This window comes from Malaclemys terrapin, chromosome 18 (assembly GCF_027887155.1).
Source record: "Malaclemys terrapin pileata isolate rMalTer1 chromosome 18, rMalTer1.hap1, whole genome shotgun sequence".
NCBI classification, from domain to species: Eukaryota; Metazoa; Chordata; order Testudines; family Emydidae; genus Malaclemys; species Malaclemys terrapin.
Window position 1 is genome coordinate 4,233,508 of NC_071522.1, and position 26,625 is coordinate 4,260,132.

At 45.6% G+C, this 26,625-nt stretch overlaps 1 protein-coding gene across 1 annotated transcript in view; it reads left to right on the forward strand.

The window, feature by feature from the left end:
* Positions 1 to 319: 319 nt before the first annotated feature.
* The window catches only part of NXN (nucleoredoxin), a 105,527-nt gene continuing 79,221 nt past the window's right edge, over positions 320 to 26,625 (forward strand). Inside the window, exon 1 of the mRNA XM_054008462.1 lies at positions 320 to 708. Coding sequence (XP_053864437.1) covers positions 391 to 708 — 318 coding nt within the window. The 5' untranslated portion in view covers positions 320 to 390. The remainder of the gene's footprint in view (positions 709 to 26,625) is intronic.

Genomic DNA, 26,625 nt, shown 5'->3' on the forward strand with positions numbered 1-26,625 from the left:
CTCTCCCGCTGCAGGATGAGGGGTGGGTTGGGGGAGCCGTGGCTGGCAGGATCCCCCGGGGTGGATGCGTTTGCTCTCCCGCTGCAGGATCAGGGGGTGGGTTGGGGGTGCCGGGGCTGGCGGGATCCCGGGGGGGGGTGCCTTTGCTCTCCAGCTGCAGGGTTGGGCTGTGGGGTCCGTGACCGCCAGGCTCCGGGGGCGGGCGGCCAGCAGCCCCTGCAGGCTCAGGGAGCCGCGGTCTCGGCCGTCCCGCGGCGGCGGGCCGTGCTGTGCGGCAGCGCCCCCTGCCGGGCAGGCCGGGCGCAGAGCAGGGCTCGGCTCCGCCGGCGCTGGCTGCGGCTCGCTCGGTGCGGGCGGAGCGGAGCGGAGGCGGCCGGCGGCGCTGGGGGCATGGCGGGCGCGCTGGCGGAGGTGCTGGGCGAGGTGCTGGTGGCCCCGGACGGGGAGGAGGTGGCGGTAGCGGCGCTGGCCTCCCGCGGGGTCTCGCTGGTCGGGCTCTACTTCGGCTGCAGCCTGAGCGGCCCCTGCGCGCAGGTCGGCGCCAGCCTGGCCGCCTTCTACGGGCGCTTCAGGGGGGAGGCGGCCGGGGCCGGGGCGCAGCGGCTCGAGATCGTCTTCGTGTCGGCGGAGCAGGAGCAGCAGCAGTGGCAGGAGGCCGTGCGGGCCATGCCCTGGCTGGCGCTGCCCTTCGCCGACAAGCGCCGCAAGGTGAGAGCGCCCGGGCGAGACAGACCGGGCACCGGCCGGGGGGGGGGCTGAGTCGAGGGGGGACCGGGCACCGGCCGGGGGGAGGGGGAGTGTGGCGGGGGGGACGACCGGACACTGGCCGGGAGGGGGACCGGGCACCGGGCACCGGCCGGGGGGGAGGGGTTGAGGCGGGGGGGGGAGGAATGTGGCGGGGGGGGACCGGACACTGGCCGGGGGGGGGGCTGAGGCGAGGGGGGACCGGGCACCGGCGGGGGGGGGGCTGAGGCGAGGGGGGGACGGGGCACCGGCCGGGGGGGGGGGTGAGGCGAGGGGGGGACCGGGCACCGGCCGGGGGGGGGCTGAGGCGAGGGGGGGACCGGGCACCGGCCGGGGGGGGGCTGAGGCGAGGGGGGACCGGGCACCGGCCGGGGGGGGGGCTGAGGCGAGGGGGGGACGATCCTGAGGAGGGAGGGTGGCGGCGAGGGGGGCCCGGCCGGGCAGGGGGCCCAGAGGAGGGGGGGCACTGGGCTGGGGCCGTGAGGGGAGACCGAGCCCTGGCGGGGGGGGGGGGCGCAGAGGCCCAGGGACCCCGAGGAAGAAGAGGGGGGCGGCTGCCGGCTGCCAGGGGAAGGGGGTTGGGGGCGAGGGGAGCCGGGGCTGACGCCGCCTGTCGGGGAGCAGCCCCGGGGCGAGCGAGCAGCCGGCTCCCAGCGGGGGCAGCGGCCCGAGCTCTGTCGGGAGCCGGGTCTCTGTGGGTCTCGTGCTGCCCTGAGGGGACCCCCGCGGCTCCTCCTGCCCCTTGGCCCGGCAGCAGCCGCTCTCTGGGGTCCCCGTTGTGCGGAGCCTGGCCCGGTCGCCGCGGCTGGGGGACCCGCAGAGCCCCGTCCAGGTGGGGCTGCAGCATCCTGCGAGCAGGTGCCCTGTCCTGTCCCCCTCCCAGGGGTGCAGTCCGGGCAACCCCCTGCATGGGAGCTGGGAGCCGGCCCTGGACCCTGGCATGCCCGGGGGTGCAGCTGGCTGTTGGGAGAGCTGGTGGGGGAGAAGAGAAGTCTCTGTCCTTCCTGGTTTACTCCAGATGTGGATGGGCCGCTTGGGGGAACGGCTGGGGGGCTGGGCACTTGGACAAAGCTCCCTCCTAGTTTTGGCTGCATCTGCTTTCGGGACAGTTGCAAATGTGACACCACCATAATGGTCTATGGGAGTTGCCTGCTTTAAACTTAGGGATGTAGAAGGTTCACATCTATCTATGTGGGATTTCAGGAAGGGATCCTTTCTTTGTTTCCCTTTGTACATGGACGTGGCAGGAGGAGGGTAGGGTGATGGAGTGATTTCAATGCCACAGGGGTGACGTGGGGATGCAGTGCTGCATCCCTCAAAAGCCCCTCTTGTTAAAGGAAAATGGAACTCGCGTATAAAACCGCAGTTAATGTTTTGCATCCCTACCGTCTTAATGCTGGAAAATCACTGCGCTGAAAAACATAGCATACGATTTCAGTAATGGTCAGTAGAACATCCCACAGCATTTAGTGGGTGAGAGACACATCTGAAGTGTAAAATAATATTTACTAAACTCCCAGTTTGTAGGGTTTGAATTTGTGGCTGCAGACAAATTGTTCTAAACGTCTAGTCAGTAAAACTGGTTGACACGCTCATAGTCGTAACCCTAGAGTAATCATCTGAATGAGTTAGTTGTAAGGTTAGACAATATTTAAAATTGCCCATCACTTTGGCACAGGGTTGCTCTTCAGACTCTGGGCTTGTCTATACACAGTCATCACCATTTTAAGATATGATTTCAACCTGATTTAGCTAAACTGATGTCAGAGGCTATGTGGGTACTCTTGGTTTAGTTTAAACCAGACTTATTTGGCCTTAGCTGAAGTTGATTAGAAACAGGTCTCAGCTAACCTGAAATAAGAATGTCCACATGAGGGATTGCACTGGTTAAAGTAAATTGGTGCATGTTTCTGTGTAGAGAAGGCCTTGGATAAGTCACTGATAGGTGGGAATTACTAATGCATGTGTATAATATTTTACAGTTTCAAAGTACTGGCGGTTGTTGGTTTGTGTTGGCTTTTATGATCCTTCTAGAAGAAATAAGTCAAGGTTAGATGGTGTGTAAAAAAAGGAATGTTTTTATGTTTTTTAATATCAAGGCCTACTGCTGATTTTGCTGTGTTTAAATCAGATGTCAATTTATAAGCCATATCTAGGAGGGATGTGTAAATAATGTTTTATCAAATTGCATATATGTGAAAAAATAAAATCCACTGCCCTTCATTAGGGGAGTGGGACAGAATCTTTGCTTGCCCTTCATTAGGGGAGTGGGACAGAATCTTTGCTTGCACCGAATGTGTATGTTTTTCATATATAAGCAAAAAGTAAACTTTCCATAAGTGGTGTGGAAAGGGGAAAGGGAGGAATTATGGTGTGGGTGTTTGGAGTTAGAAAAGTCATTATATAAAAATGGTATTTTCTTGATAAACATCTTAGTTCCTGGCTGTGTTTGCCAGTGAAGTGAGCAGATATAATTTAGTATTAAAAATCCAAGCCCCAGACCTGGAATTTGAGGCACATTGGCAAACAGTGGCACCTAGATGGGGTAAATTAACTTCACTGGGGTTCTATGCAGGTTTAAAGGATCTGATTGCAGGACTGGGCCCTTGGTTATTGTTAGTTTTACAGAGCCAATTCAGCTCCAGGGATGTGAGCGGGATTCTAGCCTGCATTATGAATTATCAACAAAAACATCAGCTGGATTCAAATGGCGCTATTAATTACCACTGTTTATTTAAGTGTGGATGAAATACTTGATGCTGTCCAAGATGCAGACAGTCCATATCCCGAGTAGTTTAATCTAAAAGACAGACAACGATCAGACAATAAAACACTGACAGACCCAGAGGCTGGAGTTTGTGAGAGGCAGAATGGCCAAGACTGGATTTGAAGATTCTGGTTTGAGTATGCAGCACTGGCAGATAAGAAAATTTGCTCTTTACAAAGCTAAAAATAATATGCTCTGAAAGCCATTGAAAGCAAATGAATAAGGAGCCCTGCAGTGTCGTTTTTAGGCATCTTTTTAGAATATAACTACACCTGAGTATCTGAAAGTGATGGTTACTTCTGTGCCCTGTGATGAGAGGCTCCTCTACAACAGTGGTTGTTTACTCTTTACAGAAGAAAAAAATAATTTTGTGCACTTTGGAATGGGAGCAGTTTCCCAATTGAAGACTTCCAGCTGGGCTTTGATTAAAATTCTTACCTATAAATTCCAGATTGGCCTGAGCTGCAAGGCATCCAATCCAGATTTCAAACCTCTTAAAGGTGTTTGTCTCCAGAGTTAAGTTCAGTGTTTGGATTCAGAAGCCCTCTGTCACCATGCAACCAGACAGACCTCTTCTATCTCCGCTAAGGGTCTTTGAATTCCACACTGGCTGGAATTCTTTAGGTGAAAGCTTCATTGTAAAGAGACTGTCCGGTGGAGTCTGGGTTGCAAGTCTGATGCCCTCTTCCCAAATATAATTTTATGTGTGTTGGGACCTAGAATTCTGAATTGCGCTCATCTGCTGTCGAACTTGTCACTAAGGTCCTGATCCAGCAAATGGATAGACAACAGGCTTAACGTGATGACCTGGGTAGTCCCATTGAAGTCCCCAGTTCTTGCACGTTGAAGTCAGGGGAGCTACTTGTGCATAAAGCTAAGCCTGTGTGTGTGCGCGCACGCATGCAGGATCATGGCCTTCTTTAACAAGATGGAGTGGGAGGGCAGCTTCATCCTTTAGAGAAACTGAAGTTCCAATTCCCATTCCAATTTTTGAAAAGTTATCTCTAGCATCAGCTTTTCCAGGCAGTTTGCAGCTCCTCTTCCTATTGGTGCATGAGAGGAAGATGGTTCCAATTAGTAGCTGGCATTTCCCTACAGAAAACGGAGAATTTTTAGCTGGTGGGAATTACATCTGGCATATTTTCTTTAAAAACACAACAACAATTCCCCTTTAATATATTTAGATTGTGGGGGAGCTGTAAAAGTGGGAGGTGGCATTGACTTGCCCTCCCATCTCTTAGATTGTGAGAAAACATTAAATAAAAAGATTACTGGATATGAAAATCTTACCCCAAGAAACCCTGAGCTATTCTGGCTTGTCTTTGTGTGGCATGTGAAGTAATTGAAGCTTGTGCTGTATATTTTCAAAACTAAACAGATGTGATGTAGCTTTGGAGAAAGTTTAATCTATGGCTAACGGAGAACGTACTTGTAAGTTATAAGGGCAATTATGACAGGATATAAAATTTCTAAACAGCAGATTTATAACCTCTAGTCCAGATGGTTAAAAGTTTCCTGGTCTAATAGGCGGGTTTTTAAATAGTAGGTTTAATGATGTGACTCATCCAGAAATGCACAAACTTTCTGTTTTTCTTATAAGTACCATTTATTACAGGGGCCCGATTCTACACCAGTGGGAGCTGAGGGCACTTAGCATGTGTGCAGCACCTTGCAGGCCCTAATTTTGTTAGAAAATGTATAGTCCCATGGCATCTGGATGCCCCAACAGAGATAAGGACCCATTGTGCTAGAGGCTGTACGAACATGCAGAATGAGACAACTGCCCCAGAGAGGTGTCTAGGCTTGGCAGACAAAGATAATTTTACAAATGTGGAACAGAGGCGCAGAGAGATTGTGACTTGGTGAAGGTAATATAGGGTATGTGTGGCAGAACTGGGAATTGAACCTGGACCCTCGGAGTCGCAGTCTAGTGCCTTAGACCTGAGTCTATCCTCTTTATGAGTAGTTGACTCAACTGCCAAGATTGTAAGGTCTTCGGGGCAGAGACTATGCCTTGTTCTGTAAAGCCTGTAGCACAGTTTCACCTGCTCACAACAAATAATAGAACAGATTGGGTCCTGGTTTTGTGTTCGTTAGAGAGATATCTGGGGTCCTTTCTGAACACCCAGGGTGGACTCATTATACCAGTACTAGTATTGCTACAGAGATGGGCCCATGTAAACGTGCAGAGTAATTATCATTACATTTTGATCATTGCTCAGTGGGAGAAGAAAATAGTCGTGGTAAAACAAGTTTTTTAAAACATTTCAAAAGATCAGTGCGAAGTTCTGTCTTACTCTTACATTTAAATGAGATCAGGATCAGACCTTGTTTGGTATGTGTACTGAAGCCGATGTGTTCGCCAGCACTATCCATGTTGACTATTAACCAACAGTGTTCGTTTAGACCTATATACATATGGAATTAGAATGTGCTAGCTGGAAGAATCTTGTGCCTTGTAGTGAGCTTGGCAGAGATACAGAAGATGCAAAATTTTCTTTTTAAAGTTATTGTTATTGGAAGGAAAATGCTGAAGGGGTTTTGTTTTTTGGATTTTTAAGTACAAAAGAAACATGAAAATCCAAAGGGGTGGCAACCAGTGGTGAGTTTGTTTTTCTGTTTTGTATTTTCTGTAAAGAGCTTAGTGTATTTGTTGGTGCCATAAAATAATAATAAATAACGATTGTAAGGATAAAATAGTACTTGTGCAGTATGCCAGACAATATGACTGATCTCACATAGGACAGGCTGTTGCATAGAATGGACAGTTCTTAAGGAAAAGAAATGGGGCTAAATGTGTGTGTTTTGATCCATCCAAGTTGGGTGGTTGGTAATGACTGTGCAACACACTGATGGTTCTGGATGTTTACCGCTTATAAATTTAAACAAATGATCTGTCTTGGGTACTTATCCAACCCCTGTAACAGAGCATCTACACAATCTTTAATCCTCACAAAATGTTAATGTTATCACAACACCCTGGTGGGGAAGTAGCATTATCTCATTTTATAGATAGGGAACTGAGTCACAGAGAGACAAGTTAGTTGCCCAAGGTTACATGGAAAGTTTGAAGTGGAGCAGGGACTTGAATTTGCATCTCCCAAGTTCTATGCTAGCGCCCTATGCATTGGGCCATCCTTCCTTTCATCAAATTAAGGAAGTCCTACAGCTGCCAGCTGTAACATTTATAATCCTCTGAAATCAGTTATGTTCTTATGTGAAACTTCTGGATTAACTGTAACTGGAACAAGCCACTTTAACTATGACTAGGTGAATATTCCACCCCATGTCGCTAAGGTTATTCTATAGCAGCCATCACCCTAATTACTTAGGGTGCATCTGGCAACATTCTAAACAGAACTCAGAAATTGCTTTGGGTTCTTTTTTCTCAACAGTAGCCGTTGCTGCCTGTCCTTGGGATAATTGGAATAATACCAGTAGGTCTTGTAGAGATGTTACATAGTGGCACATGCATTATCTAACCCTTTACACCCCCACCCCCAAACAAACAAAGCTGAACAATATGGCTGAAATATTTGACAGTGAATGAATTTTCTCTCATCTTAAAAAAAAATTGAGTGCACAGAAGAGATTGCTCCTCCCACCATAAATTCCTGACGCATCATTAATAAATATTGCAAACCTCACTCCGCCCAGCACTAGAATTCCTACAGCCCCAAAATCAAGACATAATCTCAACCTTGTGTTATTGGTAGAAGTGGCATGATCGGTATCTAGGATACCAGGCGCTCTTCTTTTACTACCACAATAATTTGATAATGCTAATGCTGTGGTTACCAAGGATATAACAATTGGTGGTACTTGTAGCAACAAACTGAATTTGAATAACGTTAGTATATAGCAATCATTGTCTTTCAAGCAGGAGATGTAAGGGTGCAATGGAAATTAGCAAACGTCTGGACATTGGAAGACCTTTTGATTAAGGATGGCATTACGCCTTATTCTGAGCCATGGAATGTGATATTGTGGGTTTGCTCAAGAATAAAACCATTATGTGCTTTGTGTGATTTTAATAGCTATCCTCCAGTTAAGCTGTTCAGGCCTGGTTTTGGATAGCTGTCGGCAGCTGTTGCTAATTGATTTGCCTTCTGATAATGATTGGAGCTGCTCAATGGAACATAGGAGAGAGATGTTGGTCTGTGTCTTTGTTTTTATTTAGGGGTTTTGGTTTAACATTACTCTGTTATCTGTTTGCATAAACAGCTGCTGAGTTTTGGAGGGTTGGTTTACAAACAGCCTTAATTTCCCACTGTCATACAAGGCATTAAGAGCCTCCAGTAATGTAAATGTTTCCCACACAGGTACATCTGTAAGTGTGCACTCATGACTGGACAACATCCTCCCAACTACTCCACCTTCATCAGCCCGTCCTTCATATCAAGAGTCTCACCTCTTTAGGTGGAGCAGCAGGAAGTCTGGTATGGCAAGGACCATGGTGTGTTAGCAAGCAGGAAGTGGCTGAGGGTCAGGGGTTCTCTCTGGAGAGGGAGCTAGGATGGTGACTGTGAGGTGTGGCATCACAGCAGGATGTATCTTCGCACACCACCTATGTTGTTCCTCTTAGAATGTTGGTCATGAATGCCATTGAGTAAATGTATACCCCTCATCCTTTAATATGTAGCTTAGGTGCTGAAGGGTAGAAAGAAGTGGGTGTGTAGTGGGAAAAACAACTAATGAGGGTGTAAATGAATGTGTTTTGGGTGGGAGGGTGTCCCTTATCTTCCCCTCGCCTTACTTGCTTTTCCTGCTACACCCCACCCCCCTTTCTTGCATTGTTGGATTGCAAGTTACGCTTATTTTGCATGCCCACTGGATGCTAAAGAAAGAGGTGTAAATTTTACATGCTTTGCCACTTGTTTACTGATCACCTTACTCTATATTTATGTGTCTGCTTGAACTTTACCCAGATTTTTCCATGGGGGTTGCACCGGCTTAACCTGTGTTCAATTAAAAAACAAGAACTTAAACAGCAACTCTTAGTTCTAATGGAACATCTGCAAGTGTTTAATGACAATTGATGTGGTGTCATCTGAATGTTGAGTTGTGGGTGCTGCGCGAGGAGGAATCTCTTCAGTGAAGTGCTTAATCTTTACACACACGGAAATGAAACATTATTAAAGATGCTCCCAGTGGGCACACAGGGTCCTGAGGATTGGATCTTGTTTGCCTGGGTTTTATTTTTCCCTTCTGTTAGTATGAAAATGGGGCCTCTCTTAATGTGGTCTGTTGCCAAGAGGAAAACAGTCTCTTTTCTGTTTTAAAGAAAAGAAATTTAAACTTGTGTGCCCTAAGGCGAGGGAAAGGAACTCATTCTTGTTCTTTGTCATGACCGGAGTGATAAAATAAGGCTAATAGTAATCTGCCACTAACTCCGGAACATGCATGCTGTGCTTTAGGGACACCATTCGTGGCATATTAATAGAGGCTCACTGTTGAGGTCAGTAGATAAGAAACATTACCTACTTCTCTTACACATTTGCAAATGTCTCTCCACAACATCTTTTACAACAAATATCTTTTCACTACTTCCGTGGGTTTTTTCTTCCTTCTTCCCAAAGCAAATTAAAAAAACAACATCATCATCTGTGCAAGAAGGCCATCCATCATATGAGAAATCCTACAATAACAAACGGATGCAACAATTCAGGATTCATAAGACAACTGGTGTGCAAAGCCTGGCAATAGTGAGCCACCCTCTCATAACAAGCCAGTGAGTGCCCAGCTGTGTGCGCGTGAGCAGTCATATACAAGTTAGCAGTCACGTGTGGTAGAGACAGATTCCAGTGTCAAGACAAAGGGTGGAGTTTTATAAACAATAGTTAAATCAAGGTTTATACAGTTATGAAAAATAGAACCGTTTTCAGTATAAACCATGATTTTCAGAGGCTTATAACTTTGTCATTTGAAATCACATCTGGCCGAGATCAGGGGAGCAAGCGGTCAGTCCAGATGTAGGATTTGTCTTTAACAAAAGATTTCATAAATCTTTTAAGCAGCTTTTGAGTTTCAAAGTCACACACACACACACACACACACACACACAGTTGCTCTCAGCTGCTGTCTGACTTGGTATTTTTGGTGGGGGGCAGAGCGGTTGTAAAATTTTTGGATCTTGGAGATGTATATTTTAAAATACTGGTCCTTTCATGGCATGAAGATATCCCAGTGAATGACATGGTGGTAGCAGCACCAGCAGATTGTTGTTGTTGTTTCTTTGTTACTCAGTGATTCCGAAACTGAGCAATGGGTGATGTATGAAGGCAGCCAAAAGATGCCTATGTACTGTTTTTTATTGTGACATTTTAATCCAGATGTGGAGATGACAAAACACATTTTTTTTAAAATGCAAAGTTGGTGATTTTGTTTGGTTTTCTGTTTGTAGATCTCAACATCTCAACTTTATTATTTAAAAAGAAATCATAAGTAATTGGAACAGAACTCTCCTCAGAAATAGCCTGTTAAGGGACCAATGTGAATATTTATTTGAGGAAGAGTTTAACTTTACTGAAAAAATACAAAATGTGAAATTTTTCTCTTCTACATAGTTCTATAGACAAACACAACAGTGAACATTAAATTGAGATTGGCGACGTTTTGACCATGGAAAAGTTATTTAGTATTTCCACATCAGGAGGACAGCAACAGAGCCAAAACATTTTCTAATCCCTGTGTTTGTTGTTGCTGTTTTTCTGAATTACTTCTGAGTACAGTTTTTATAAACCCATATAGTGACATTGCATTGGTTTATCACAGTTTATTCCCATGCAATTATTCCTGCAATTAAATCCTATCAAGTGTCCACCGGTATGGATTTGGTTGCAGGATAAGGGCCTATGGATGAAATCTGGGTCCCACTGAAATCAATAGCAAAAATCCATACTGACTTTAATGGGGCCAGGATTTCACCCTATATCCGCCATATGCTGCTTTAGTTCTTCTACCCAGAGGCAAAACTCTACCTTAAATATCTTGCCTACATGCTGGCGCTGCGTTGTTTTCCTCCAGTAGGCTATCAGAGAATATAGGCCCCAATCTAAAAGCCACCCATACTCCATCTATGATGAAATAATAAGCATGCTCTCTGGTCCATAACTAGTAAGAAATAATGGAACTTTAACTACTGTTACCCACAATCAAGTCTTGTAATGGAACCTATGGCTTCTGTGGCATTTGGGATGAAAGCTGGCATACATTTTGTATTGCCTTTGGGTCGTGACTTTTAAACTATAGCCCTAAGGTTTTGAGCAATTTTAATGCGAAATTCAGCAGATTTTCTCTCTTATTTTAAACACTTGAGACAAATATCTAATGTTACCACCTGTAGTACTGAGAGAGCTCCCACAAAGTGTTTCATTGTTAGCAGACACCAGTTATGAGAGAATCAAGGAATTTTCTGCATTTCAGTATTTTGATGCTTCCTCTTGAACAGGCTTTTAATGTTGTAAAGCAGACTATGGTAAGGTTAGCTAGCCCTGTTTGGGTAGGGTTTCACTTCTTTTGCGTTTCATCTGGGTGAAATTCTGTACTTTGGATTCTTGTTTTTCAGCAAAGTCCTCAGCATGAAACTGGGGTATGGTTTTAATCTATGTAGTCAGAAGATACTGCATTTTTTTTAGTGTGATCAGATCAGGACAGCTCCTTCCCCCCAGATCAAGACAGCTTCAGCATAACACTCATCTGTTACTCATTGCTAAAGTTTTGATGTGAAATCTAAAGACATGGGCAAACTGAAACGCTTTCAGAGGGTAAATGTGATGTGGCTAGCTGAACTCTGAATTAAAAAGTGTGTTTGACCAACGCTTGTCAGCGCATTTTGGATAGTTAGAATTTCTCTTGTGTGTGAGACACATGTTCTCTTTCTCTCTTTGTCTCTTTTCTCTCTCTCTTACAACTCCACACTCTCACCCTCACACCCACACATTGTTCTGGACCAAAGTTCCAAGGAAAATATTCCGAAGTGATTTAATTACTCTTCAAAATGCAACTTTGTCTCCTGTCAGCTGTGTGGATTTATGTTTGCTGCTTTGATTTGGCAGTTAATGGTTTGTCATTCTTTTAAACCGCTTACACGCTACGGGAATCTGTGATTTTGATGCTTTACAAAGTAGAGATGTTGAATTAACTGCAGCTTTGAACTCTCCAAGGATAATTTCAGACCTCCTGCTTTCAGTGGGTAACAAACTGACTGCTGAGCTTTCAGGTTAGATTAAATATTGAATAACTAAGACTTTATAGTTTGCTTTTTTAACCAGTTCCATAACACATTACAGTACAATGGAATGGATCTTTGAAATTTTGATTGAAATGTTTGTTCTCTAGATCAGTGGGTGTCTTTGTCTTAATGCCATCTCAACATGAGAATAATTAGGATGGAAAGTAGACAAACTAAAGTGATTTCAAATATTGTAAAACTAGTTGAAATTATTATCATTATTATTATTTTTGTCTTGAGTTCTTTCTTTTGGAATAGATTGCATTAACCAGCATTAAAGTTTTGTACTACTTTAATCAGAGCGTCTCTGATCTGTACAAACTTCAGTAACATCTCATAGCTTTCTGCGAGGTAGGTATTACAGCCATTTCACTGAGGAGTAACCTGAGGCACAGAGAGCTAAGGAATGTGCCCACGGTCACACAAGTCCATGCCATTGCAGATAATAGAACTCTACCTCAAAAACCCTATATTTTAAATAGACAAGACTGATACAGGGAAATCAAGTGACTCAAGATCACACAGAGAATCTGTTGGGAAATCTGGATTCAGTTCCCAGTTCTGGACTGGGACTTTCTAGTTCAGAGCCAAAACTACAACATTATCCTTCACTTCTGGTTTGTTCATTTCCTGGGAAATGAGGCACAGGTATTGGTGTCAGCAGTCCTCCTTAGCTAGATTGTTTTCGTGCAGGGCATCCCTTGGTTGCTTTTGTGATGGGTGCTGTGGGGAACATTAGGAGTCCTGAAACCAGATCTGTAAAGAGCATGGGAAAACCTGGCAAGAGACAAACTGATTGAGAATTAGAGAACAAGACCAGATAGTGCCATTTGGTGAGTGCTGAAGTGTGGGGGAACTGTACTCTTCTTAATGCTCCAAGAATATCACGCAGTTTCCTATAATACAACTTCTTTTTTGTGCTATATCTTCCAGCTGCCTCTCCAAACACTTTAGAGGCAGATAACACAGTTGCAGAGTTGAAACAATAGCAGAGGAACTAAAGAGGTGTGGCAACGGAGACTCTGAGAAATGAGCTGACGAGTTGATGAGGTGGAGAAAAAGACATAAACATACTAAATTCACTAATGGCAGAGAAGAGGGGTTAATGAGTAATGCATATGGATGTACCCCCACTGCAGTGTGAATATCCTGCGTGTTTGCCCAACTATAAAATAGGTGCACTTCCTGAGATCTGCCTCAGATTTCCTAAGGAAATGTAATGTCTTACTGTACAGTACAGAGGATTAAAAAGATGCAGAAGTGACTGCTAAATACTTTCATGTCTGTCTTAAAACACTGTGAACAGTTGAAACCAATTTAAGATGTTGAGAATTTGTGGTCTGATCTCAGAATTACTTGTTCTCATTCCGATTGCATCAGGACAAAAGGCTGAGATTTTGCAATGCTCTAGTCTGACCTCCTGCTGGGAATACAGTTTGCAGCCCTGGTCTCAAAACAAACACTCTGGGAGCCTCTGAAGATGTACAGCAGAATGCAAGAGACTGCTGCCTCTCGGCCTGAGCTGTAGAAGTGTGAATTTTAAAAAGGACCATAGATTGTAAATTTAGGAGGAGAGGAGCTGATTAAGAAACCCAAAGCCCCAAATGATGTTGTGTAGATGATATGGGCCAAAATAACTGCAGCAACCACAAACTATGCTTCCAGCCCAATTAGAGCGGTAGGAGGGGATCGGAAGTGCATAAGTGGAATCTCAGAGAAGCAAATTGAGGACAGAACAGACCTTGAAGTGCTCACTCCAAAGCTGAATGAATGCCTGGAATGAGGGATTGGGTAAGGTTACCAGAGAGCTTGGAAAACATCTCTGTCACCCTGGGAAGAGTGCATAGATGTTAGGGTTACCATACGTCCTCTTTTTCCCGGACATGTCCGGCTTTTCGGCAGTCAAACCCCCGTCCGGGGGGAATTGCCAAAAAGCGGAACATGTCCGGGAAAATGGCGGCTCTGTTTAAGAGCCCGGCTGCCTGAACGCTACCGGCTTCGGGCAGCCCCGTGCCTGGAGACCCTGCGCCGCTGGAGCCCGGGAGGGGAAGTGCCCGGCTGGGGGCGCAGGGTCTGGAGGCACGGGGCTGCCCGAAGCCGGTAGCGCTCCGGCAGCCCGGCTCTTAAATAGAGCCGCGGGGACTGGAGCCTCCAGTCGCCGGGGCTGTGTGTAACTGACACAGTGTCAGTTACACAGAGCCCCAGCCGCTGGAGGCTCTGTTTAAGAACCGGGCTGCCCGAGAGCTACTGGCTTCGGGCAGCCCCCTTGCCTCCGGACCCTGCGCCCCCAGCCGGGCACTTCCCCTCTCGGGCTCCGGCGGCACAGGGTCCGGAGGCACGGGGGCTGCCCAAAGCCGGTAGCGCTGGGGCAGCCCGGCTCTTAAACAGAGCCTAAGAGGAGCAGAGCCTCCAGCTGCGGGGGCTCTGCTCCTCTTCGGCTCTGTGTAACTTATACAGTGTAAGTTACGCAGAGCCGCCGGAGCCCCGGAGGGGAAGTGCCCGGCTGGGGGCACAGGGTCCGGAGGCATGGGGGCTGCCCAAAGCCCGAGCGCTACCGGCTTCACGGTTTGCTGGGCAGCCTCCAGACCCTGCGCCCCCAGCTGGGCGCTTCCCCTCCCGGGCACCAGCTGCGCTGGGGAAGCGCCGGCTGGGGGCGCAGGGTCTGGGGGCTGCCCGGGAAACCGTGATGCTGGTAGCACTGGGGCAGCCCTTTCCCCCTGGCTGGGAGTGGGAGGGAGGAGGGGGCGGAGTTAGGGTGGGGGAAGGGGCGGAGTTGGGGCGGGGCTAGGGGTGGGGAAATGGGCGGGGGCATGGCCCGTGGAGGGTCCTCTTTTTTTATTTATGAGATATGGTAACCCTATAGATGTCAATGTCAGATGGGGGGACTAAGTAGGGTGGGTGGGGGGCTAGTTTGAAAAGGAAGAGTTTGTTCCGTGTATGTTCTGTTAGTGAAGTTCTGATAATGGAGCACAAGTTGAGCTACCCTGCATCCTATGTCACCTTGACCTACAGAGAAAGAACACTCCACTGAGTTCCCTGGAAATGTTTTTCTGCCTTTTAAAACTGTGACTAACCCTGACCTTACAATATTTCAGTGTGGAAACAGAGTTCAGAGGTCCCTGTTTAAAAATCATTTGCCAACCCCATTCTTTTTCCTGTTCTACATGCAGAGGAAAATGGTGGCATCATGAGATCTTAGTGTGTGGTAGCTGTTGGCAAATGGCAGCATTGTGGAGACCGCTGTGGGTCTGACTCCTTCCACAGATGATGAGCATGAGATGGGGTTGACAGCAGGAATGTGGGAGTCAAGTGATCTTCCCAGGGAGAGGATTAGAACTGGGTTGGGTTTGACAGCTGGAAAAGGGACTCTCTGTGTCATGTTTTCAATGCAAGAATGTAAGAGTTGGGTGAGATTTAGAAAGGTAATTTTTCTTTTAATTGAGGGAGGAATAATGCAACTGGTCCAAACTGCAATTGCACAAGCAAGCTAGAGAGAGAGAAAAATTCTAGTTGTGTCTCTATCCAAAGAGACTTCACCAGAAGCACAAAGTTGCACCCAATACATCATCAGTATAAACTCTGCTCGCACTGCACCCTAGACAAATGAGATTAATCTCACCCATGAATCTAAAACCCATGTACAGTGTATGCAGATGGGGTTAGGGTCTCACCCCAAAGTCCAATTCCAGCAGAGCTGTGGGAGCCTCTTGGAAGGAGCATGAAATCTGTTATAGCCGATGCTGATGATCTAGTGACAAATCCAGGCTGCTAGACCTTCTAAACATGAGCCTGTGACTTTCTTGAGGGGGCCTCTCACTTTGCTCTGCCTCACGCTTATGGTTTCAGTGCCTAATATATTTCCATACATGGAAGCATTCCTACCCTAGCCTGGGCTAATGCTGACATGCCTTTGCATCTGGACGTTCGTTTCTTGCAGCTGACACTGTACTAAGGCAGATCTCTGAAGTTGCTTTTAGTTTAATGTGGTTAATGAAACAAACAAAAGTCTCACCCAGTTTACTAGCCAGAAAAATCTGTCATTTCCCCTTCCTTGCAAAGGTGCTGGGAAGATTAACTAGTTCCTCTTTCTGCTGAGCTTTGCAGATGCTTATTGTTTAAATTAGGAAGGGCCCAAACCACTCCCTGTGCCCACATCTGACTTTTATATTTCCAGAACACACAGAACCAGCCTCCTTTTTATTGGACCCCCTCTGGTGTGCAGTAGACGTGCCCCTTCCCATACACATGCCCTCCTCCTTTGCCCCCTTCATCACGTCATAGTATAGATGCCACCATCTTTTTTCTCCTGCCGGTCAGGTTTCTCTTTCATCCTGTTTGTTTTCTGTATAGTCTTTCTCCTCCCTTCTCATCAATGATTTATGCTCTTCTCCCCTTGTCCTGCTCTTCAAGAGTTTTTGTCTGCCTCCTGCTCTTGGGGGCTTGCCCTCTCGCTCGGTCGGGCTGGTACTCCTGGGCTCTTGTGATGGAATTGAATGCCAAAGTAGCACAGAAGAAAGAGAGGCTTGTGCTGGTGAGCTGCTGTATGAGCCCCAGGTCTGTTTATAATACCTCCCTCAGAGGAGGTGGGTTGTGAGTTTTAATTAAATGTTTGTAAGTGCTTTGAGATCCACTGCGGAAAGGATCTGCGTAAGGGCAAAGTCTTTCAATAAAACCTGCAGAACTGTGCCACCCGTTGTGATACGTTTGAAACTAAAATGGCAAGATTCGGTCAGTTTGATCTCAACAGCTGGTTTTTCTCCCCCCCCCCCTATCCCCAACCCTTTGATGGTTCAAAAGAATTATTCTGACTCCACGCTTCCAAAAAAAGAGAACCAGGGAGCAAAACAGCGCTTTTATTAGTGTTTGCTAGCGATCTGAGTTCCAACCCCTTCTACTCCTAGTTAAAAGATTCCATGCTGTGCTAGAAATATACACAGAGAGAGTGTTTCATTTGTGAGATGCAGAGCACTTTCCTTGGAGTTAAGCGCCCACTTGCCAGACTCTGTGTGACCCTGCTGACCTGTTAATTGTCCTGCAGGCAGTGAAGGCCAGTCCTCTGTATGTGTATGAGGAGTAAATTACTTAGTGGCTTTTGCACTGCTTTTCCCCAGCACTTTCCTCAGAAGCTGCTGGTTGGGCAGCAACGCTGTGTACCAGAGGCTGCAGGGCTGCTTGTTGGTCAGGCAGGCATCTTTGAGGGCTAATACTGTGGCTTTTTCCTCTCCTCACTTGGCTGTTTCTTTTTTAACCCAGTGCTGGGCACTGCGGAGCCCAAAGATGCAGCAAAGCAGGATTTGAAATGAAAAGGGAACGGGCTGGTGGTGGGTAAAATGCACTTCTCGTTTGAAACAAATGAGCTAGTTTAATAATATGAGGAGAAGGAGGATTCTAGTTAAAGCTTCACCATTTGAGACAAACCAAACTGGTGCTGATTTTGACTTCCTAATTGACCTGTTTCTGCACCAGCCCCGGCTGGGTCCTGAGGGCATGGGTAGGGGGTCAGCAAAGCATGGGTCAGAGAGACACTGTGTTAGCCATGAGTTAGCCAGTTTATTAATCACAAATAATAATTCTCTGACTTTCCATAGTGCCTTCAAGCATCACAGTACCTCTGTGAGTGAGGCAGTCTCTGTGTTTCGGTTTGAGTTACAAAATCTTGATGGGAATAGAACTCAGGAGTCCTGACTTACAGTCCTGTGTCCTAACCACAGTCCTTCCCCAGGAACAACACTGCGGCTAGCTCTTCATACCTGTGCACTTACACATGGTCCTGAGGAATCTTGGCGTTGGAGACGTTGCCAAGGCACTTGAGACACTATTGATTCAACATGGTTTTTTTGGACTCTGCTTAGACATTCTGAGAGCTAATTGCAGGGCACCAGACCATGAACACAACCTAGGGGTGCTGCCTGGATCTTTGGCTTGCAAGAAAGCACTTCTCATACTGAGTAACACCTAAGATTATTTCAACAGGGCCATGGTTTAACCCGTTTCTTTTCCAAGTAGTCAATGACTGGTCTGTACAAAACTGCTTTCCTGCCTGCTACCTTACATGCCTCTCTTTCTTAATGGCTTCATGTTTTAGGAGTTTACTCAGCAGCATGTGAGTCTACTTTTAAGACTCTTTCTCAACCCTTAATGTGAGCTATTATAATTTACGGTACCATAGGCAAGGAGTGTGATCTAGTGGTTAAAGGCGGGGGCTGTGACTCTCCCACTGTGTCATTGTCAGGGCCGGTTCCAGCATTTCTGCTGCCCCAAGCAAAAAAAAAAAAAAAAAGCTGTGATCGGCGGCGGCAATTGGAAAAAAAAAAAAAAAAAAAAAAAGCTGTGATCGGCGGTGGCAGTTCAGCGGCAGGTCCTTCGCTCCCAGAGGGAGTGAGGGACCTGCCGCCCCCGAATCGCCGCAGGTGCTGCCCCTCTCTCTTGGCCGCCCCAAGCACCTGCTTGTTAAGCTGGTGCCTGGAGCCAGCTCTGCTCATTGTAGAACCTTGGGAAAGTCATTGCACCTCACTGTGCTTCAGTTCCTTCAGCTGTAAAATAGGGATAATCTTCTGGGTATCTCAGGTGGTTCTGAGGCCTTATAAAACAAAGTGCCTTGTGATCCTCTGCTAAAAGGCGTGGTGTGTTATTATCTACTTCCAAATATTCTCCTGAGAAAGCTGTGTTGGAGAAGTCATTCTTCCAGCTCTCCCAAGGAGCTTGGGGTGACATAGTTGACTAACATACTTAGAAGATGTCTTTAGCAAGACGAGGTGCAGCAGAAATGGTAACCAAATCCCCTACCCTGCATCCATTAACCTTGTAGCACCCTTTGGAAATTCTTGAGTCCAAGAGTTAGAAAGGGATTCAACTGTATAATAAGTAACAAATTCTCTAGTCCCGCTAGGGAGTAAGTTTTAGTGCCTTAAGCTTGGTTGGCTGATCTCAAAGCACAGGATTTAGAGGGAACATTTGCTGACTGGTTTTCTTAATGCATGTTTCTGCGAAACAAAGCTTTATTTCTGCAATGGCTCATTGCCTGTGGATGGCTCCTGCTGGGATTATACGGCAAGAAAGACATTTAGTCTTTTGGATACACTGGAGCCTAATAAATATATATAGTTTTTAAAAAAAAGAATATGGCAGTTTCAGAGAGCAGCACAGATGGTCGGAAATTGAGGGCCGAGAGGACTTAAGTGCTAGCGTATGGCATAGCTTTGATTTTTAAAAATAGGAAAAGCTGTGGGCTGCTGTATTAGCATTTTTTTTCTCCCATAGAATCATAGACTTAAGGTCAGAGGGACCATTATGATCGTCTAGTCTGATCCTCCTGCACAACACAGGCCACAGAATCTCACCCACCCACTCCTGTATCAAACCCCTAACCTATGTCTGAGCTATTGAAGTTCTAAAATCGTGGCTTAAAGAATTCAAAGTGCAGAGAATCCTCCAACAAGTGACCCGTGCCCCACGCTGCAGAGGAAGACAAAAATCCCCAGGGCCTCTGCCATATTTGGGGTCGGGAAGGAATTTTCCTCCAGGGCAGATTGGCAATCAGCTAAACCCTGAGCATGTGGGCAAGAGTCACCAGCCAGACACCCAGGAAAGAATTCTCTGTAGTAACTCAGATCCCATCCACTAAACACTTCTGTCCAAAGACTTACAGGCCACCTCAAGCCTTGTCTAACATCTCTGTCCTGTTAGCCAGCCTATGAGGCAGACTTGTAGGCTCTGGAAGGACCTTCACCTGTTGGGGGGGAGGGGGAGTGTGTGTGTGTGTGTGTGTGTGCGGGGAGTGAATGAGGTGGCCTTTGTGGGACAGCTTTATTTTCTGGCTTACACAGTGCAGCATTGTCGCATTCTGCAGATTGCACTGATCTTTTTTGATGTTAAACCCTGTTGGAATGGTTTAAAGAAACAAAATATAAACCCAGAATTGTACCCTAAAAGCACTTTTCTCCTTTTCCTGATTGGTTAAGGGGTGATTTGATCATAGTCTATGACAGAAATTTGATAACAGAGCTCTTCAGTCTAGCAGACAAAGGTATAACAAGATCCAAAGGCTGGAAGCTGAAGCTGGACAAAATCAGATGCAAATTTTAAATAGTGAGGGTAATGAACCATTGGAACAGCTTACCATGGGTTGTGGTGGATTTGCCATCACTGGAAATGTTTGCATCAAAATCAGATTTTTTCTGAAAGATCTGTTCTAGTTCAAACAGGAAATAATTCAGGGAAGTTCTATGGCCTGAGGTATACAGGAGGTCAGACTAGATAATTACAGTCGTTCTCTCTGGCCTTAAACTCTATAAATGTTCAATATAGTAGGTGCCCAGGAGTCCTGGGGATATGTGCAGCTCTCCGCTTTCATTTCAGATTTAAAAGTGAGAGCTTGGGCCTCCTGATTGTGGATGAAATCTTAAAAACACAAATTCGAAAGTTTCAAAACCCAGCTGGCTAATGAAAAGAAAGCAATGTATGATTTTTAAAATGGTGTGATTTTTAAAGCAAATCTCTTGGTTTTTCAGTGCTTGGGGTTAGTGATACTGCAGCTGCTTCTTCCAGCAGCTAGTTTTCCTCTCGGTGTGTGTTTTCAGGGCTAGCTCTGTTGTACACAAACAGGACATTGCTATATTAGCGCCTGGATATGACAGGTCTTGGTGCCTTACAAATACTGAGTGTAGCATCAAAGTCAATGACTAGGTCTTCACGGCAAAATGGTGCATTTTTTACATCAAGATAACTCCCTTGATGTGTAGGAGGTGAAGGGCTTGAGGTTTAGGGTTGATCTCAGCTAGTTCCATTGCAATAAAAACTATCATTTCTTATCTTCATTAGGGTTTCCCATCAGGACAGTTCTCTTGATGTGAAAAAAATAACCTTTCTTTGAAGTGAAGACAAAGCCAATGCAAGTTTTGACTCTAAAGTCTATGAAAGTCAGATCAGACCTTACTACAGTAACTGGAATAGTGGGAAAGGATCCTGTCCATATATGTGGCTGTCACCCCCTCTTCCATCCTTAAATTCAAGTGGGTTCAATTGAACTGGCCTGTCTAGTGCATAACTGAGCCCTTTTTGACCTGCTGCTCAAATAGATCTGGAGTGATAAAGTTAAACTACTTACATTGTTTTTTCTGGGGTGTGGTGATTGGTTGGACTCTTTCTGCCTTCAGCCTTGTGCTTTCCAGGCATCCCCTAGGTGTAGTGTCTATTAGATGGTATTGCCACACCTTAGTGGGGCTTGAATTTTTGTCCTGATTAGATTTGATCTCGGGTAGCTTTTATTTTGCTGCTGTTATCCCTGCCAGATTCCAGCCTGGGTAACTGCATTTTCTTATCTAAACTCCACCTGCATTTTCATTCATGTAGAGAATTTTTCACATGCTGCCCTAAACACTTACTATTATTTGTATGACAGCACATAAGGTACGTGTACACAACGAGTGGCAGTCTGCAGCAGTGAATCTCCAAGCTGCAAACATTGACATGGTTATTGACATCATTATTTTTAGCATGGTAGTGCAAACTCCTAAAGACCTCATTCAGTATAAGTGACCTTCGGTGCTAGGTGCGATACAGAGTAAAAGATGGTCTCTGCCCCAAATCTCTTACAGCCAAATTAAAACAAAATTCAACAACTGTGCAGAAGGAAACAGGGATGGGTAGTTTCAAGCTGGTTAATTTTTATTTTGTAAACTATCAGATAAATATTGCAGTCCCAGCTGGCCGCCTTCCTAGCTGTTACCAGCTGGCAGCTTCTTGTCAATATCCTTGGTCGCAGTGGGTCTGATCTGGAGGAGGAATTGGAAGGACGAGGACAGGGTAGCAGCTTTGTGCAGTAGTTTGGATAAGATGATCCCCACGTAGGGGCAAGAAAGCCCCGGAGGTGTTGTGGGAAGAGTGGACAGCTGGATGATGAATCTGGCATGGTTGATTAGTGGAGGGGGCAGGAGCTATGTGATAGGCATGAGTGGATAAGTAGTGAGGGGCTAAATTGTATTTCCGGGAAGTTGCTGTCCTCCATGTGCTTTGCCTTGAAATCACAGTGAGTGCTGGCATTTTATTCCATTTTAAAAATAAAATGCCCTATTAATCCGGCGTGTTTTATGTTGTTCTTTGGCTCTGGTTGACAGTCTGCCTGTCTTGGGCCTCCATCCAGAGTTCTCCTTTTGATGTTTATCTCCAGGAGAGTTTACTGGAGTCTGGATGGCTGAGAATGTGGAGTGGTCTGGGTAAAAGCTGATTTCTCTTTTGCAAATGGGAGACAACAACAGCATGTTACCCCTTTGTCAATTCCCATCCCTCTAATAATGAGCCATTATTATTTATTGTATTAAGGTAGAGTCTAGGGCCCCAGACATGGCTCAAGGGCCCGTTGTGCTAGGTGCAGTACAAACACGTAGCAAAGAGACGATCCCTGCCCCGAAGCGCTTATATTCCAAGTAGACATTGTGACTTTCATCTGAGCATCCCAAAGTGCTTTGTGAACATCAATGAATCAATCTGCCAGCAGCCCGTGTGAGACAGGTATTATCCCCATGTTACAGAAGGGGAAACCGAGGCTCGGGGAAGTGAAGTGATTTGTGCAAGTTTATGGTAGAGCTGGAAATGGAACAGATGCCTTAACCCCAGTACCAGTCTTTAACTACTTGACCCAGTTTTAAAGCCCTAGTCTCCAAATATTTCTGAAATCCTCACTGGGTTGAGACCAGGGTGACTTGGCTATCCAGGGTGTGGCTGGGTGCTTTCACCACAGTTGCTGGAGACATGGCCTGCCCTGCAGGCTGCTGGGGCCAAACAACCCTCAGCTTTATTGTCGTGGAAAGTTTTACCCCGTAGCTTAGCAGGGCCTGAAGTTTGCCCCTTTGGCCTTGTTTGGCTTCCTTGTGACCATAAAAGCTGCACGGGTGCTCTCCAGGGCAGTAGCAGGTGTGTAATGAGCAATATGGAGATGTTGGTGACCTCCAAGGCAAGTTTCAAAGGACGAACCCTCCTCTCACCTTGCCAATAAAACATTTATTCTGGCCAAACTCTTGTAGCTTGTAGATGTTGTTGGGTGCAAAGGCAAATAATTTTGCTAACTTGGGCACAGGTCACTGACTTTTCCTTGGACTCCATTGCTGTCTGGGATGGGTTTTTGGAGCTGGCATGAAGATTTGCTTTGGTACTTGGTGGAGTCAGTACTTGGCCCTCATGTGCCCAGGTATTGTGCTCTGAGCAGCATCTCTGTGGAACATACTGTTTTTATGCACAGGAGAGGCCTCCCTTACCTGCCTAGCGCATCAAGTCCTGGTCCCCCAGAGAAACGCATGCCTTAGAGCAACACAGTAAACAGCCAGGGAGGAATGCAGCAGCCAGCTACTCAAGAGTGGCTAAACCCCAGACAAAGACCAGCTGTTTCAGCCAGCAGTTAAAGAACCTGAATGCTTATACTCCAGATGTTTCCCAGTCCAATAAAATGGGTGTTTCTTGCATACATGGTAGTGCACAGGGTTCACGCAAATCTCAGGCCAAAGCTTATTGCATTTTTCTAAATGTTGTTTTGGGGGGTGGAGGGGTTTGCATTAAAACCGAAATCTCAAGTTTATTCTCCAGTGACAGTAAAAGAGGGGGATAAAGAATACCTTTCATATTCCTGCCTTACTGTAAAAATCTGGCCCGGTGCACTAGATCTCTGAGTGACTGTACAGACCTCCTGATGTCTGCTGTGGAAAATTTATTACAGCAGCGGCAGTGCTGCCTCCTTTGGCCAAACAAATCCAGAACTTTACTCCTTGTCTTTAGGAATCTAAATTCCTGATAGCAGGCCTCAAGAACACAGATTACACAGAACAAATCCTTTTACCAAGATACAGAGTTCTATTAAAGAAACCAGAGGAGCGCTGGAATGAACCATTCCTTTGTCACACCACCAGCACAGGAGCCAATGCAAACATCTGGCACTGAAACTGAAAGCTGTGTTTCTCCTGCAACAGGGGGTTTCTGTAAGATAAGACTTTGTGTTTCTTTCAACCTTCCCCCCTTTCTAAACTTAGGCTGTCTTTGTCTAGAAAGTGTGGGCTGGCTTTGCAGAATACAAAATTCCCATCCAGTTACAAAGGAATAATAAGTTTATGAAGAGGGAGGGTGGGAGTGAGACGGGGGCAAGTGGCATTAAATAAGTCAAGCTTGGTATTTGCAGGTTGTTTTTGTAATGGTTGAAGCCCAGATTAGAAAATGAGATTGTTAGGGTTTCTTTGCCCAAGTGGAGTGATCTACATTTTGGGGCTTATGATGAGGAATTTAAAAGTATGTTTCCAACCCTACAATATCCATTGTACAAATGTGATGGTTAGGTAGGGAATTCTGTGTGTATTCAGTATTTCGTTTCTCGTTGGGAGTCAGGGAATGAGGAGCGTTCTGTTTGTTATTCTATTTAATTGGGTTTGAAATACAGGCACTGAAGTCTCCAGAGCATCTACATTCATGTCTGTTTATCGAAAGCTAAATTGGCCAACAGAAATGTCTTCACATCCAGCCACGTCAAAGGGGAAATTCAGTCAACCCTATTCAGGAGAAAAATTCTTTCAATTATTTGAACTTTTTTCAGTCAGCCAATCACATCCTGAAAAATTCCCCATGTAAACCATTTAAATGTCTTTGCTGACTAAAAGCCACAGTTACTAAGTCATTTGGGTGAAGCAACCTCTAAGGCAGAAGAAGTGGAGCGATTCAGTGATGACACTGAGAGGGTTTGGGGAGTTATTTTCAACTTTTGCTTTTGAATTATTTTCCAGCAAATAACATCTGGTGTAAATTAGCTCTCCGTTGCTACCCCATGTACGTTATTTGCTAAGTCACTGCTGTGCTGCAGAAGCTCCAGTGGATTGCTGGGTCTTAAAAGAATGGAGCTTTATGTTGAAGCAGATGCCAGCAGTGAGTGGTTCAAGTTATACATGTGTTAAGCTTAAACCACATTGATATTATCTCATAAACCTAACCAGTTCTCTCCCCCAACCGAAATAATATGCATTATTTGAATAACCCGTTCAGTGCGTAATGACTACATCCTCATAGCATCATATGTGTGTGTCCCTGAGCAATTATAGAGGGACAGTATTTCTAATGGCTTGAGTACAGGACTAGAAAGCTGGATATTTGCTTTGCCACTGACTTGTTACGTGACGGTGGGCTGGTCACCTAAGCTCTCTCCTTTAGTTTGTTAATTGGGAATAACATTAATCAGCCTTGGGGTAATTAAAGTTTGTACAGCATTTGATGATGTAAAGTGCTGTAGTAATGCTAAATATTATGATTATTATTTATTATGTTACAAAGTTATTGGAAAGAAGATGAGACTTTACCTTGCAGACATGTAAACAAGGAAGTTAAATGTGATTGTGTTGTATCTGCATAAATAAACAAACTTGTACTTAGAAAAAGAAGTCACCCAAGTAAGCTAGTGCAAGTTTCTTCTAAATTTGCTTTTTTTTTAAATATTGTCTCTCTAAAACGGTAACAATCAGTCTGCTGGCAGTGTGGAACCGTGTTTTGAAGCTAATGCACGTTGCACTGACAGCTCTCGTGTGAGTGAATAATACGGCTCCAAGCCTCCTTGTTAGAAGCATTGAAGAACACTGCGGGGTTCCCCCCTTCCCCCTGCTAACTAAATTTCACGAAAGAAAATAAGTTTAATCAAGACCAGACCTTTTTGCAGGAATCAACATGCCATTCTCCCCACCCCATGCTTTCTCCCCTTCCCTCTGCAGAACGCAGGGGGCACTGTGCAGTCTCAGCTGTCACTCTTTGATTATGGAGGAAAAGCCTTGTTTGTTTGCTGGAGTTTAAAGATCCCACCGCAGCAGTCAGAAAACCAGTAAAATGTTAATTCTGGTGGTCTGGCTGCCATCCCTTTTTGTCCCCCTCAAACCCTATTGCTCAGGACATGCCCATCAAATCCCATCCAAGGATTATTTTCGTTCATGTATGAACTGATTTCCCTTCTGCTTATGTTCCACTTACAAGGAGAGGTGCGAGCGAGCTTATTTTTCTGATAATACAAGATGAGAAGGGACCAGAGGTTTGTAAAATGGCCTTCGGAATTACCAACAAAAAGGTTTAAGGATCTGTGCCCCAATAGGATTTCCCACTGGTTTGGAGTCAGTCTCTCTCTCTCTTTCTCTCTTTTTTTTTTTTTGAAGATGAAATTTCTTCTTTCCATTTGTGTTGATGCCCTGCCAGAGGTTCTAGCCGCTTTAGCCTTCAGATCTGCCGGAGGTTACTTTCTCTTGGAAGCAGTTCAAGAAACCATCACTCCTTTTCTCTTTTTTTTTTTTTCGGCATCTGACTAAGCCGCTGCTTTGGCAGCCTAACATGGGGGCTCTTAAGAGCTTGGACGTTTTACTTTTCAAGATGTGAGTTTAAAATTAGTTAATCTGGTAACTGGAAAAGCAAAACTTAATGTCCTGAAGGAAACACGTTTCAATAATTAGAAAACATGAAACAAAGTCTATTCAAAATAACAGTAACGATCTCAGTTAAACCTACTCAAGCAAGGAAATTAAAGACAAGGTTGAAGCCTGTGATAGATTCTCTAAGGTTTGGGCAACCAGGAGAGGTTGGCCAAGTGGATCTTTAGAAAAGGCTTAGCATGACCATTTTTAGACCCACCTGGGGCCTGATCAGTGTGTGTGTTTTGAAAGTAAAGGACTTCTGGGTAGGGCCTGTTTGTTTGATACTTGGAGCTGGTCTTTTGTGTCCTCGCTGCAACTACAGGAGCTAAACACAGCAGCACAGAGACAGCATGCTCTGCTGCAAGGGATGAAGATCACAGAGCTGGTGGCAATGCCTAATCCTCCCACCTGATTTAGGAGTAACGGTGATGTACTTTGAAGAATGCTCTGTGGAAGGAAGGTGGCGT